Raw genomic sequence first — 16,813 nt, 5'->3', positions numbered from 1 at the left:
GGTGCCTATTTCCTGTTTTTTACTTTATATCAGCACCAATACTATCAATCTTCAAATTATTCTACAGTCAACCGCATAGGACTAGACGATTTCCTATAGTGTGTACTACATTGTATATTATATGGTCTGTCGTACGTGCATTACTATTTACCGTTTTTGTAGCAATTCTCTCACTACAAGTAATGGCCATTGCCTACTTAATTGTGCAAATTATTGTTTTAACAACTATAGGCATAGTAACCAACTACGGAGAGGAAAACGAAGTCGTTTTACGAGTTATTACAATCCTCTTCTTTTGTTGGTACATCATAAGTAGCTTTAAAGAATACTACAACTCTTACGCCGCAGTTTGGCGTACCATAGTTAATGCAGGAGAGGCCTGGCAGTCGGGTCGTGACAGCCTTGATTACAATTTGATTGGTAGTGAACTAGACGTTCAAAGGCATTACTTTCTTCCGTTAAGAAATACTCATGTAATATCCAAACCACTCGTTATATACACGGAATTGGTTCCAACAGTTCCAGAAGCATTGCTCTTTCACGTCATCAATAAATGCAAAAAGACGAGTGTTGAGAAGGCAAAATTGATTTTATGGAACGTGATTGTTGCAGCTTTCTTTGTAATCGCTTATTCTAAAATTGTTTCAACTAATGATGATTTTGAGACATTTACTGAACTTAGTAAGTCTATGTTAACATTGGCAATGGGAGCGTTTCCTAAATTACTGTCAATGCTTTTTACAAGTCAAGAATATATCGCAAAACAGGAAGTCGAGAAACGCCACATTTGGCACCAAGTTTTTAATTACGCGGAAACCAATGGATATGGAAGAGCTGGTCACGTACAAATTGAAGACGAAAATAGAGAAGAATGTGATAGGCCTCCTAATGTGACACTAGAAGTTAATTAGAAATTAAACTAATAAACCAAACTACCGTAGGCCTACTTACAAATGTACCGTAATTCGATAATGTAAAATATAAGACTTTATAAGGTTTTTAATTTTATTGATTAACAATAATCATTACCTTGATATTACATACAATCCCGATAATCGTAATTTGGATATTTAACAAAATGTAACGTAGGCCACTTTGCTGTTTCGCTTGTTTACACTGTTCATCAAGCATATCCAAATTTGGCTCGCGTAGAGTGTACAGTGAATTTTAAATTTCGAATTCTCTTTATTTATTTTGTTTCGAATATTTTTATTCGCTTAATCCGTCTTAATGTTTTACATTTTTTTTTCTCTCTTGTGGCGCAACACCACTTTTATTCAAATTCATATTATCTCATGTCATTACAGAAAATCATATAATTTAACACATTTTTGTTTATTCTAAATGTCGTTACAATTCATCAGTAACATTTTTACATTTATGAATTCCGTATTACATTTTTTCATTAATTATCTTATATTTTGTCTATATACACTTGACAATGATCATCATTATCATCTATCTCGTTTAAAAAATATTTAACACATAAAGAATTTGTGAGATTTTCATTTTCATTTGTTGGTTTTCATTTTACAACCCGGATTATACAATGTATTTATATATACAAGATAAAACGAAATAAAAATCATAATAGATCAGTACCACTTGTAACTCGTATCACAGTAATTCCTTTTCTGATAAATCATATCAAATTAGAAATTATATTAGTATAATAGTATTTCGTAAAGCTATCCATTTTTCTATACTTGTTTCTTTATTGTTATATGTTTCACATTCAATGTTATAGGCCTATAGCATATTGCTTTTAAATGAATTCCATAGAGATTTACCCACTGGCTTATTTAATGCTGATATCATTTTTATTCTATAAAATAGTGAAGGCTGCAAATTTGTAAATACTGTATAATGTACTAGCTTATCTCCCGTTCCATTATTAATTGCTTAAATGATATATAATTATGTATATATATTATGTTTACATTTTAGTAAGTCTGTTATTAGTACTTTGTTGTGATTTCCTATTAATACATTTTATTCAGAAAGTTAAGTAAATAAGAAAGTTTCTTTGCCCTCTCCAACTTAAACATTTTTCAGGCCAAACTGAAAAATGTTTAATGGTAAATTATGTGTTGTGAAAAATCTACATACAGTATATGTTTACCCTTTTACAGTTTTGTTTTTGGTGAAAACAAACTTTGTTGTGCATACTTACTTGTTAATTAATAAATATGAATGATGTAAAAAGGAAATATTTTTAAGGAAAGAAATATCAAAAACATTGTTTGCTTTCGGTATTTTGGAATAGCATAATGAATATGCATAATGGTTATGAATATCCATTGATTATTCATTTAATTATGTAGAAATAAAATAGTTAGATTTAAAAGTTGATGAATATTAATAGTTAGCTATGAATATTCATTGTTTAGTCACTTGATTCTTTCACTTACAAATATCAATTTAATTAATATAATAATGTATGTATCATATTAATATCAATGAAGGTTGTTTAGGGTCATGACCTATGCATGTGCTAATCTACTTTCCCAAAACATGGGAATCGATTAAAGTATTTACTGTATGTGGTGTTGTATTAACATGACCAACCTTGACCTAAGCCGTCCACACCGTCTGGGAGACTTGTGATGGCTTCTGTTTCTTGACCTCTTGCTAGATCCTCCTATCTTGTGACATTCTAGTTGCACTCGTTAGGGATTCTTGGTTTCTTGATGTGCAGTATGCCTTTACACAGTTTAACCATTTCTTGGCTGGTCTCCCTCGTAGTCTAGTTCCTTGGACAATTGCGCCCAAGAGTAGATTTGGATATCTTGTGCAGGGCATCCTATTGACATGTCCAATACAATTGAAGATAAACAAAACATAGATTTTTCGTAAAAAAAACTTAATTGTTTTGTTTGTATTTTTCCGTGTGTAAATAATTTATATCAGTTATATTGAATTGTATTAACTGTGATTTTTGTTTTCTGCTTGAAATAAAAAAATATGTAGAAATAAATAGTCTTTTTGTTTTATTAGGCCTACTATTTTAAACAAAAATAATAAATTTACATTTTACACAATAGATGTTAAGACTTGGTTTAGTGAAAATATTTATCTGCCGCGAAAAAGTACCAAATCTTCAATGTTAGTTTATTTGATAATGACCGTAGAGCGTTGACATCACTAAAATGTAGCCTGAACATGAATGCGCACATTTTATGTACACAAGTATAGGCCTACATTTGATCTGTTTCGGCACACACGCACACACACACTGTTACAATATTATTATACTGTAGGTTTTCACACAGCATAAACAAATAATATCTTCATATATTCCTATGGGACATTTCCTTTCATTTCATTTCATTTATTTCGTCTTTTATAAATAACAAAAAAAATCACAAGGTAGGCCTACAGAGCGCTATAGACGGGATTGTCAAAAAGTGAAACAAAACACTATCGAATGACTCTCCGCCACCTAAAGTGTAAAAATGAAATAAACTTATATACAGAAAAAGTAACACAAATATATACAACAGTTTAGAATAACATTTCATTGAATTTAGACAGGTACTTGAAGCAGGTTTTTCTTAAGTGGATATATAAATGATGACAGGGGAAAAAATAGACTATCTTTAACATTTGGATGCAAGTTATTGAACAGAAGTACAAAATTGAATGATGACGCTGGCAATGATGCAATCTGTTCTTTCAAAATCTCTGTTGGTAAGCTTTATATATGATGCTGTTTCCATAACACATTTTGCTATTTGCAATTTTCTATCTATCTATTTTCTGTAAGCTTTCCCTTAGTTTATTAATACTCATTTTTGTTTTATATTATTTTGTATATCTGAAATATCAAAGAACGTTATGATTATTTTATTATAAATATTTAAATCGTAATAAAAAAAAATAGTAGGCCTACCAAAATTATTAGTATAATTATTATATTATGGTTATTTAAAAAAATATATAGTTTGATCTAAACTAATTAAATGTTAGATATTTGTTGTTTTCCTTATCAAACCTCCAAACACTAGATGACGTATAGAGTTAAATATAAACATACCATTGTGCATTTTTTCTTCTTTATTGTCGTATCGCAGTGTTTACACACATTCTTTTGCGTTTACGACGATTCATTAATTGTTTAATTCCATTCCTTTCTACGGTCTACTTGGTGTATATAGGTACGTCTGGTAGAAATTTAAAGCGATGTAGAATTCATAACTATTGAATATTTTGGGCATATCCCATACCTTGTCAATCATCTAACTGTCACGAGGCATAACAATTACACTACCGATTGTTGGACCGGGTTCAAATTAATACAACCGAAAAAAGTACATGAATCAAACAGGCTTACGTCGTGTGTATAAATAGTGTTCTATTCCAAAATACATTTTGTAAGCTGTTTTTGTTTCATTGATTAACAATTATTAGTGCAACGCGACTCTACAGCTCACTATGTCGGTCGGATGGTTGGTTGGTCGGTCGGTCGGTCGGTAAATACTCAAATTTGAGCACGCGACTGCAGGCATGTATATGGCCTTGTTATTATCTTGATAATTACATCAACTGACTAATATTCGTACGTTGGATATTGACAAAAAATAACGTAGGCATTGCATTTTTGCTTGTTCGTCAAGCAATCCAAACCTGGCTGGCGTGTGAATGTTAAAGTTTGAATTTTCTTTAGTTTTATTTGCGCAATCAAAAGGTACCTATGTTTACAGCAATTTTTTATGCGCTTGATCCGTCTTCAGGAACTGTTCGTTTAATTAAAAGAAACCTTAACTAAATATGAAGTAAAGGTAATTAATAATAATAAGAGGACAGTTCGTCAACAAGCCCATGTGCACTATGTCTGTTTTATTCCATGTTATTTTGCCCCAGTGTTATTTCCGCCATGGTATTTTTTCCAGTGTTATTTCTGCCATGGTATTTTTTCCATTGTTATTTTCATCTATGGATTTTCCGCTATAGTTATTTTTCCCAAAAGGAATTTCCACTATTGTTATTTTCATCAAAGGATGTTTGCACCATTTGTGAAAGGATTTGTTTTTGCTTTAAACATAGTGTGTTAAAACCATCACTCTTCCCTTGTAAAAATTATTCTTGTATCATAATATTGTCTTACAATTTTGTTTTGGAAAGGTTAATCCTCCTTTGTCCTATAACAGTGTTTTACAATAATTAAATGACTCGGGAGTGTCTAGTTTATATATTACTTTAATTTTAATGGAATGTGTATTTCATTATAGGCCTACTATTCCCATTCCCCGTTTTGTTAAATAATGGGAAAATATATACAGAGAATTGCATGGCATCGTCTTGTGAATGTATCTTTTTAGGCCTACTATACAATTTCCAACTCTATGTATCGCTCTGAGAGGGAGTCGCATTCTTGGAAAGAATTTATTAAGAAAGTATAAAATATTAAAGAGGTCGAGTATGCCTTTACTATTTGTACTGTAAAAAACAGTGCAGTTCATTAAAACAAATCTGACAATGGCAATAATCGATATTTTGACTTTTTTTTGTTCTATCTTGATAACGCAAACTTTCAAAACATAAAATAACTGTTAATTTATCGATCAATGTTCATCAAAAGCTAATCGATTTCCTATTATATGTTGCATAATCACCCGACTGTCGCGCAGGAAAACACGTTTCGGATACGTACCGTAATCTACCGGTAAACCTGTCACAAAACAAAAATCAAAGAATGTTATTGATCCATTATGCTAATTAATTGATTTTCCTTTTGTAGTTGTTTTGTATAATCACTGCAACGTGATTATGAATCAGTTGATTACAGTCGTTTGACAGTTTCAGACATTTTTGTTGCTAATTCCTGATGAAATCTGATTAATTGTAGCCGAGGACTGTACTACAATCATCTTATTTAAGACAAAGAAAAAATGGCGTTATATTGGAGTGTGTTGTTTTTTTACCTAATTATTGTACGTGTTTATGAAGAAGATACTACAGCAATACCGCACTATATGAATGCGTCTTCCTACGTTTCAAACAAAAGAAGAATTACGAAGGATAATGTTTTTGATATTGTATTATCTATTATTCTGAAATTTCACGAGCCTTGCAAAGTGAAGGTTCCAACAATGACACTTGAAGGCAAACCCATCACAGGTGAACAACTGATTGACCTGGTTAAGAAAAGTAATATTTCTGTTGTAAACTTTGAAACTAATCGACCATCTTTTGATGTACAATTTGGGTCTTTGCTTTTCATTTCTAAATTTAAGTGGATTAACGGTACGACAGGAAGAGCTGCAATGTCCTTTCCAGACCACTACAAATTGTTATCTATGGGAACAATAGACCTTAAGAGAAAAGAAATCACAGTGAAGTTGAGGTTTTATTCTGAATATTGTTTTCTAGGCCTATCCATTAATGATACTATGTTTGCAATGGAAGCGATACTAGGAAATCTTAGTAAAGACGACCTTTTTTGTTTCTTAAATATTGGATGGTCATATTTGTGTTTAAAATTTGTAGATGGACAAGGTGTCAAATCATCATTATATTTTCCATGGCAAGTACAGATTATTGTAATTTGCTTTATAGTGATGTTATGTTATCCCTTGCTGATTGGCGTATTTTTAAATGAGCCCCACTACAAACGACGAGATTATTATAACCAATCACAGCAAGAACCAAGATTGGCGTTGGATTCTCCGTTACCTGTAGGCATATGGTACACCATTTTGCATTGGGGTAATACGCATGCATGGATACTAAGCATTCGGGTTTTTATGTTCTGCATATCAATTATTGTATTCGGTACTGTATCCGCTGTCATCATTGGTACCAGTGTGTATTACTTTAAATTATACAGGTATATCCATATCCAAATATATACATTGCTGATCATTACTATTCGTCCGGCAACACTGTCTGTTTTCAACGATGGCTCCGACTGTAGATTAGACTTTGACTGCAACCGGTACACATGTCTTTACCATCAGATATGGAATCGATTTCAACTTGTGATCGATTATGATATTTTGTTTGCAGCTTGGAGAGACAGGCCGTTACCTAATAATAACATCTTCTTTTTTTTTATTAGGACTATCATTTATATATGCAAGGTTTTGATTCGTCTGCTTATGTATATGCTTCCAGTAATATATTTAATTTTAAAACCGATTTCATCCGTGTATGAAATTATCAAAACCGGTATTCCCCAATACAGACGATATCCTAAAACATATATTTTATTGTATCTCTTAGAGATTATTATACGCGCATTTTTGTTTACCGGATTTGTGGTAGCTCTATCGGTTCAAGTAGCGTGCATTGCCTATTTACTTTTACAGATAATTTTGCTAACAACTACAGGAATAGTGATAAACTACGGCGCCGGGAACAAAGAAGATGTAATGAGGCATATTACAATCCTCCTATTTTGGTGGTACATTTTATGTAACTGTATATATTATTACAGCACATACGCCGCAGTTTGGCGTACCATAGTTTGTGAAGCAGAGGCCTGGCAAAAGGGTCATGATGGAAACAAACACAATTTGAAACCGCTTGTTGTACATACAGAATCGGTTCCAAGTTTACCTGTAAATTTGTTTTTTCATATTATCAAAAAACACAAAAACATAAATTTGGAAAGAGTATTTTTTTTGTTTTGGAACTCGATTGTTTGTATTTTTTTAGGGATTGCTTATTCTACAATAGTTTCAACAAATGATGATTTTAATCAATTTACTGAATTTTCTAAATATATAGTAACGTTGGTAATTCCTAATTTAATTTACATATTATCAGGGACACACTTCTCCGTGATATTATTTGCAGCTGGTAGATATACCTCGATACAGGAAGCTGAGAAACGCCGCATACGGCACGAGGTGTTCAATTACGCAGAAACCAATGGATACACAAGAGATGGTTTCATGCAAGATAAAGAGGATGATGCAAAAACGGAGAACGCGAATAACCAGGTGGATGCGAAGAATCCCGGTAAGAGTCAGAAGCCGCATTAGAAGTATTAGTCTTCTTCAAACATAACTGACAATTAGGAGTCTATCATTTGGTTTTGAACGTACTGCAATATGCTGGCTGTTTCTCTACATTATTCAAAAAATTCAAGCAGTGTTTTATCGTAGATATAATATCTCTATGGTTCTATGAACAACCTTTTGATAAAACAAAAGGTGACACAATCAAGTAATAACACAGTCAATTCAGAATTTTGTGCTGAACAGACAGTGGCAACCGGATATTTTAATTTTCGAAATTGTGTTTGTTCGTTCATTCAAGAACAATTACGTTTATAACAATTTTATAAACGTAAAAAATGCACAGCAATTAAGTATAATATTTTTATATATTATAATTTCAATAACTTAGTGTTATTTTCATTTTGTAGGCTCAATCCGAAAATCAGAATAATTTCTCATTACTGGTAGTAAAATGTGTAATCGAGTGTAAACAAATTATTCAATAAATACAACGTTTTATTCATGTAACTGTGTGGAATGTAAAGAAGGTATGCGATTGTATGCAATACTTTTAGCTGCTTACTATTTTGATATGAACTAAAATACACAGGTGGAGTTAATAAGTCATGCGTAGAATTCAAAACAATGTCTAAAATGTTCAGCTAATTTGTCGTACTCAATTAGCGGTTGTTTCGACATTAGCGGGCGTTTTCTACATTACCGGTTGTAACAAGGCGGGCTCGACAAAGCAGTTATTAGATACACTGTTGTTGGGTAAAGTGAGGCATAACAACTAATGACTGAGAGGATTTTGAACAGAACGGAATTGTATATGACTACAGTTAAAGTTATAAAATATAACGTCTATATAAACATGAGTAAATACTTGCAGACCGTCACAGACAATGTTGATACTGGTCTGACACCAACTTGTGTTCCTCCTTCTGGCTCACAATTTAGCGTTGGTGAAACTGCTGTAACTTGATCGGCAACTGACCATTCTGGTAATGTGGGTAGTTGTACATTTAAAGTATATACCACTGGTAAGTACATAATAAATAGTTAGTAAAAAGGTTCATCTGGATCACTGTATAGTATTTTAAGTAAATTTTCTTTTGGATGATCCAAAGTCGAATAAAATTTGTAAACTTACTAATTCGGACAATGATACACAAACTCGTGGTAGTTGCTTTAACCGTTCTTTATTCTTCGGTAAAGTCTGAAACACAAATAAACTCAATGAAAACACGCACAAGGCAGCACAGCTGCGTGTGCAAACAACCCCGCAAAACAGCATAGCAGATACATACATACAGTCAAACTACTACTAGTAGCACTACACGAGGGCTAGCTAGGCTAGGCTAGGCAGGCTTATGGCCAATTAGCTGATCGAAACACTTAACTAAATAGCCTAACAAATAATTTTTATATCCAAGTCAAGAACATTAACACAACTTAAAGGTTATAATAACGTACGTAGTACTCCCACGTATCACTGTCAGAAATAAGAAAGTTACAGTATCTACTATTAGATAATAAGCGTTATATCTTGCTGACAATTCTGCGTACAATCAAATAAAATATTTACGCCACCAACGTCAAAGTTCGAAATCCGAAACACTCCCGCCTCGTGACAAATTGACATGAGTCACAGTACATAAAGGATTTCGAAAAATAACCACAACAAAGTAAATCTTAATTAAGATGCAGTAATTAAATGTTCACGTCTCAAGTAGTTACATAATAAAGCATTCCTTATTTAGAAGAAAACCCGTGGTTAAGTTCTCCCACAGTTGCAATCAAACACAACTTATGTACAGGCCTTTCCTTAATACTTATATTCGATCTTTCAACAGTTTTAATCATGGCCTTCCGAACGAGATTGTCCTTCCCTGGCTTCACATCCACAACTATTCCCCGTCGCCAATGTCCACGTGGTGCTGCAACCCCCTTTAATCCAGGTTCCAGTACTAGCACTAAATCTCCAATCTGCAAATTTTCTCTTGGGTGAAACCACTTTGAACGTTGTACTAATTGAGGTGGCATATAACACATCCAACAATCCCAGAATGCATGAACACGTCGTTGTGCGATGTCGACAATACTCTTCTGATTCGTTACCACTTCCAAGTTCGGTTGCAAGAGTACGGGTTGTCCATGTGGAAATAGAATATCATTACCAGTAATTGGCGGTGATTCAAGTGGATCAGGCCCATCCGGAAACAATGGTCGTGAGTTTATAAGATAAGTCACTTCACTCAAAATAGTCTGCCATTCAAGGGCACTAAAACGGCGATGATGGTAATCGACTACGGCATCTAGACCTTTACGGCAACTCCTTATAAGCGATTCGACAACTCCATTCATGTGAGAAGCGTAAGGAGTATTGAACTGCCAGTCGAAAGATGTATTGGTTTTCCTGAATTCCATCTTTAATTTTAGTTCGTCCCATGATTTGATCCAATCTCTCAACTTCTGCTGAGCGCCGACGAAATTGCGGCCATGGTCACTAAAAGCGGTTACTGGGTGGATCCCCCGCGAGCAGACAAATCGTCTCCAAGCATTAATAAATGATTCTGATGATAGAGAATCCACTAATTCTAATGAGATAACTCGTGTGGTCATGCAGGTCACTATCAGAATGTTACCTTCTGTATTGGTATTACGAGTGAGCTTGATAGAAATCGGTCCAAAGAAATCAAGAGCTACGTTACAAAAGGGTGGTGTATGCGGATCGCCTCTAAAACTGGGAAGTTCTCCCATTTGTTGGCTAAGTAAACTCCTACGTCGAGTTCGACAGAACATACATTTGGCAGCAATATCTTTAAACAATTTGGGTCCTCCGAGTATGTAAATTCCACGTTTAAATGTGCTTGCAACAGCCACTCGGTATCCCTGATGACCAATCGTCTTATGAATATATTTGGCAAACAACTCTACCAGAAATGATCCTCTCTACGAAGAAGAATCGGCCGTTTTTGTTGTTCAGGGATATGAAGCTTGTTAAGTCTTCCCTCGACCCTTATCATACCACTCTCGTCCACTTTAGGGTTTAGCTTTCTAGTACTCCAAGCATCCAAACGATCGTTCGCAGTGCGCTGAGAAACGTAGAAGAGTGAAAATTCAGCCCTTTGCAGTTCGTCGGCAGTCAAAAAGAGGGTTTCTGGTCGCCTTTTTAAAATGAATCGACGACAGTATGCTATTCGGTGAACCAGCCGAGTCCAATTTGACACGGTGTTGACCAACAGGTCTTCAAATGTAGGCCTACCTCTGACAGCTGTAACATAATTCGTTTTGCGTAGAGACTCCGTTGTGTACTCCTTTACAACCATTTGTTTTAACTCTGTGTCATAGTCGGGTTCATAGTTTGGCCATTGGTTAGAACTTTGAAAAAGAAAATCTGGGCCTTGAATCCATTTCTGAAGGTCACTTGGGTATATTGGCTTGGTTAACTGATCCGCTGGATTGATGTTAGAAGGGATGTAACATAAGTCATCAATAAATGTTGGAAGTGTATCCTGAATCTCTTGAACACGAGCAGACACAAACGGTTTGAAGGTCCTGGCGGGCGACCTAACCCAAGACAGGACAACTTTCGAGTCGGTCCAGAACTTGCATAGACTAACATCTCCTACCACTTCTAAGACAAGTTTAGCGAGTCGAGCCATGACAACAACTGCAGTTAACTCTAATCTTGGAATTGATCTTTTCTTTAACGGTGCAACTAGAGCCTTTGCTATAACGTATGTCAATTTAACTCCTGCTGGGGTATCCCAACGCAGCCAGATGACAGAACCAAATGCAGCTTCACTAGCATCACTGAAACAGTGTAACTGAGGGTAAGCAATAGAATCCTCAGGCGTTAGCTGACGTGGAATTTCGAATCCCACAAGATGATTGAATCATCGGATCTAGGGGGGGTGAATAGGGTGGCTAGCCACCCCCCTTAATTCTCAAAAAAAAAAAAAAAAGATGCAACCTAATCGCGATTGACCGTCACTAGACGTGGATTAATCTTTTAATTAAGAAGAGTAGGCCTAACTAGCTAGGCCCTACTAGAGCTAGGGTTAGCATTAATAGTTCTGTGTAAATAGGCCTACACAGTGAAAGAGCTAAGAGCTCAATTACTATTATGAATTCAAGAGTTTAAAAAGAAAACACGATTTACAATCTTCGGAAAATACCCATTTTCAAAACACACGCACTCCTAAAACTACCAGCGTCACGTTGTCAAGCTCGCTCCTCGTGTGAATGCTGACGTCATCACTCTCCAAAATACACCATTTTCCATTGCCTGGTCCGTGTGTGCACAAGCGTTAGCGTGGTATATTTACACCCCTGAGTGGAGTGTAATATCGGGAACTTTTTTCTCGCGCATGAAAGTTTTTTGTATAATATTATGGTATGCAGTATAAACGATAAAAATAAACGAGAAACATGGTGTTCTTTTATTATTTTATAGGCATAAAATAAACATGAAATGTCTTGTATGTACACGGGACGGCCGAAAAAAGTATGTGGCGTATTTGGCGTTTTTTGATTTGTGTTAAAGACACGGCGATTACTGCGATCATTGTATACCAAATTACATTGAGTTATTCACCCGGCTGTAGGGTATATATCTCTGAGGTTAACAGACCACCAAAACACGGTACACAACACATGCACTCTATCGAGGCATTTTCGGAGTACCGCAACAAAATGTTCATTTTGTTTGAAGGTTTTTCGATCAAAGTTTATTATTAGTTCGTCGAAAAAGATCCGTACAGTATTTATGAAGGATGTATTTAAATTTACATTATGTAATATTTGTTATTAAGTGTGATGGAAACAGTTTCTCTAGCCTATTAAACAGTGTGTAAGCATCTATTTTTTCAAAAATTTTCGGAAACTCGGGAGGGGGACACCCCCTCCCAAACCCTCCCCCGCTCGGTGCTACGCACCTCGTTTGCCACTTTCGTGGCCACCCCCCCTCGTCAGATCCTAGATCCGCCACTGGATTCATCTCCTTTATAAAACCTTTCCACATAGTTGTTTGCTCATCATCAAACACGTCGTCCCAATCAAGCCTAGCTGCCCAAATCTCCTGGAGTCCAATTTTATAACGAATACTCACAGGGCTCAACATTCCTAATGGATCCCACAACCTGGCAACAAGACTGGAAACTTTTCTTTTGGTAAGTGGAGTCTGTTCTTCATCGAATTTATCAAGTTGAATTGTTACAGTGTCATCTAGCTTATTCCACAAGTGGCCTAAAACACGTGTGTGCTTCTCTTCAGGGCACTGGTCTACCATCGGATGGTTAGAATGCCACACTTTGATTTCGAAAGATCCCTTTCTTAGAATACGAGTAACCTGCTCAACTGCCTCAACTGCATCGTTCGGTTTTGTAAATGAGTCGGTTATATCATCCATGTACATACGATCTTTGATCCTAAGAGCCCCTATAGGATCTGAATCGGCGTTAGCCTCAGCTAGTAAACGAACGGCCATCATAGAAATGTCCGGTGCTGGTTTGTCCCCAAACGGCAAACGCAACCATTGAAAATACCTAATATCCTTTGAGGTATCACCAAATCGCCAGACAAAACGATGAAACTTTTGATCACGCACTGATAATGCAATCTGGTTAAACATCTTCCGAACGTCTCCAGCTACGGCAATTCCGTACTTCCGCCAGTATAGAAAGCATGTCACAAGTGAGTTTAGGAAATCTGGCCCTTTGTGGAATCCGTCGTTGAGACACAACCCGTTAAACTTAGCAGCGGAATTCCATACAATTCGAATCTTCGTTGTCTTGTGTTGCTGATGGACAGCATGGTGTTGAAGGTACCATCCTTCATTTCTGTCTTCACTTGGCGTAAGCTCACGCGTAAATCCATTGTCAAGGAGAGCTTGAATTTCATAATTGTAGTCATTGATTTGCTTGTTTTTTAGCAACCTAGCCTCATGTGAAATCATCCTCGTCACGGCTTGTACTCTATTACAGTCTAGAGACTCAGGAAATCCATCCTTCCATGGCATTTCCACGGTAATGCGGCCCTTCTCATTTATTTGGAGATTTTTTCTACAATGTTTGATAAACTGAGATTCAGCGATCTCCTTATCTGTACATGTACACAAGGTTGTTGGTTTAACTCCAATGACATCGGATGTATATAAAAGCTGGGAGTCGTCCATGAAAGTTATGTTTGTGATGTGGCTGATGACATTGGAAGTTGGCTTTGGAATGGTTTGTCCAATAATTGTCCAACCTAGAGCACTTTTTGCCGCAGTTGGCGATGTATCAGGATCAGTTAATGAACGTATTGTTTTCAGTGGTGTAGTAAGACTTTGATAGTCGTATCCAATGAGTAAGTCGATCTCGGCTTCCTCCGCAGGCAAATGTTCTTTAACTACCGTTAAATGAGGGTGTTCGTCAAAGATATCTTCGCCAACAGATGGGCTATCATGGGCAGGCTTTTGTACACTAATTGCAACCAAGTCGTATGCTTTCAATTCCTGTAGTGGTCTGACTCGAAGTTGATACCTTGCACTGTTTTCTTGTACGATGCCCCCTCCGGCCACGCCATAAGTAAATACAAAGGGCAGTCCGTTTAAGCCTAGACTTTTAGCGGTGGAGCACTTGACCAGAGTGGTATCAGCACCACTATCAAAGAATGCGACAGCTTTCTGCCAATTGCCCTCGTTGTCTTGTATCTCGACATATGTAGTCGGTGAATAGCGACGACGTTCGGCATGCCTCGTCGAATTCATTTTCGAAATTGTCTGGTTCGTTGATGGAGGCAAAGACACGAATGGATTTTGACTGGGCCCTGCTACAGTCTGACGTAGACTTGGGTTTGCTCCCGCCTGAACTATCTGAGGTGAATTTATTGACGTTTTATCTAAATTCATATTTGAAACAGTTTGGTTAGTTGATGCTGGCAAATATATGAATGGATTCTGACCTAAGTTGGTTCCTACCTGGTTTTCGTGGCGTACAATTGGCCGTAGATTTGTGTTCGCTCCCGCCTGTGTTTTTGGTGACATTTGGCTTTGACAGAAACCATCTGCGTTGTTAATTCTCAAAGTGCGATTGGGTGGGCAAGCAATCAGTCGGTGGTGAAATAGTTGACATACAGAGCAGCGTTTTTTGTCATGTCTGGGGCATCTGAACGCACTGTGATTTGTGCGAAAACATAGGAAACATCTTCTAGCTTCCATTATCATTAACCGTCTCTCTTCGTTAGATTTTGAGTTAAAATTAGGGCACTTTATAATCAAGTGACGTGAGTGGTCAGTGCAGAAAGGACAATCATCCGTGCTAGTTTCAGCACCTTTAAAATTAGATTTCGGTGGGAATTGGGTAGTATTTTCAAGTGTACTAATTTGTCTTGTAATGTGATGAGTAGATGCATTTTGATCGCCAAACATATGAGGTTGCTCTCGACGTTCCCTTGCTTCCATTTCACTTCGTAAGAATGAGATCAAACTTGGTATTGTCGGCTCATCTTGCTTTATCTGCCGCATGTATTCGAAACTTAATTCAGCATCGATTTTCTGACTCGCTAGTTCAACAACTACTGACGATGAGAGTTCTAATTCTTTTCCAAGTTCACGCATTCGTCTTGCAAAGTCTGTGAGTCCATTCAAAACAGGCCGCATTTCCTTTGCTGTTGCTGACTTCATTGGCTTCAACATCTGAAGTGTCAGAATAACATCACGAACAATAGCTGAAGTCGGGACCTTTTCCTTCAGACGAGCCCAAGCTCCATTATCACCTTCAACAGAACAACAATCAGCAATATGATCTTGAATAGATTTGGGTAACGCATCACCATTGAGCAAAACCATCAATTTTTCTTGGTCACCTTTAATACCAGCAGATTCGAAGTATTGGTCAATTCGTACATGCCAAGAATGGAAGTTTCTTGGAGATCCATCCCACCGTGGGGCTGGGAGTCCTGGTGTTTTAATTGAAGGCCGTTTGTTGTCTGAGCCGTTTCCGTTCAATTTTATTGTAAGCTGTGCCACCATGTCAGACTGAGCTTTAATTAATTTTATCATCTCTTCATCTTTTCCTGCTGCAGTTGGCTCACCTTGGGAAGAATGAGCGGTTTGCTCATTCCTTGAAAACCTTCTGTACTCTTGATATTTTTTCTCCACGTCATCAGCTGCTGACATTAGTTCTGCATGTAGACGTGTAGTAGTGTTAGTCTCATCAGGTGGTTTGACAACATCCATAGCATCAAGTAAGTCGGTTATCTTTCGAATTTTCTTTTGTATATGGTCGAATGCCACTTTAACCAGTTCCGGTTCGTCTCGGTCGAGAACACGGGTAAAGCGGTCCCTTGCCCTCGTTAGATGACCTTTAAACGAACGGTGTTTGACCTCGAGCTCTTCGAAGCTGAGGTCGATGAACGTATTTTCCTCCATAATTAAGGGATTACACTTTACTAATTCGGACAATGATACACAAACTCGTGGTAGTTGCTTTAACCGTTCTTTATTCTTCGGTAAAGTCTGAAACACAAATAAACTCAATGAAAACACGCACAAGGCAGCACAGCTGCGTGTGCAAACAACCCCGCAAAACAGCATAGCAGATACATACATACAGTCAAACTACTACTAGTAGCACTACACGAGGGCTAGCTAGGCTAGGCAGGCTTATGGCCAATTAGCTGATCGAAACACTTAACTAAATAGCCTAACAAATAATTTTTATATCCAAGTCAAGAACATTAACACAACTTAAAGGTTATAATAACGTACGTAGTACTCCCACGTATCACTGTCAGAAATAAGAAAGTTACACAGTGGCGGATCTAGGATCTGACGAAGGTGGGTGGCCACGAAAGTGGCAAACGAGGGGCGTAGCACC

The 16,813-nt window shown here is 36.7% G+C and overlaps 2 protein-coding genes across 2 annotated transcripts; both read right to left on the bottom strand.

Annotated features, from left to right (window-relative positions):
- Positions 1 to 2,749: 2,749 nt before the first annotated feature.
- On the bottom strand, positions 2,750 to 10,877 carry LOC140053846 (uncharacterized). Its single transcript, XM_072098561.1, has 4 exons — positions 9,423 to 10,877; positions 9,100 to 9,165; positions 8,837 to 8,986; positions 2,750 to 2,803 (listed from the first exon to the last, which is right to left on the bottom strand). Exon 1 carries the CDS (start codon positions 10,749 to 10,751, stop codon positions 9,702 to 9,704), a length of 1,050 nt encoding a protein of 349 aa, XP_071954662.1. The 5' UTR covers positions 10,752 to 10,877; the 3' UTR covers positions 2,750 to 2,803; positions 8,837 to 8,986; positions 9,100 to 9,165; positions 9,423 to 9,701.
- A 5-nt stretch (positions 10,878 to 10,882) lies between these two features.
- LOC140051335 (uncharacterized) lies at positions 10,883 to 16,365 on the bottom strand. Its single transcript, XM_072096523.1, has 2 exons — positions 12,890 to 16,365; positions 10,883 to 11,765 (listed from the first exon to the last, which is right to left on the bottom strand). Exons 1-2 carry the CDS (start codon positions 16,363 to 16,365, stop codon positions 10,883 to 10,885), a joined length of 4,359 nt encoding a protein of 1,452 aa, XP_071952624.1.
- Positions 16,366 to 16,813: the final 448 nt, after the last annotated feature.

This window comes from Antedon mediterranea, chromosome 1, assembly GCF_964355755.1.
Source record: "Antedon mediterranea chromosome 1, ecAntMedi1.1, whole genome shotgun sequence".
Classification (NCBI taxonomy): Eukaryota; Metazoa; Echinodermata; class Crinoidea; order Comatulida; family Antedonidae; genus Antedon; species Antedon mediterranea.
This window is presented reverse-complemented; position numbering and strand designations above follow the sequence as displayed.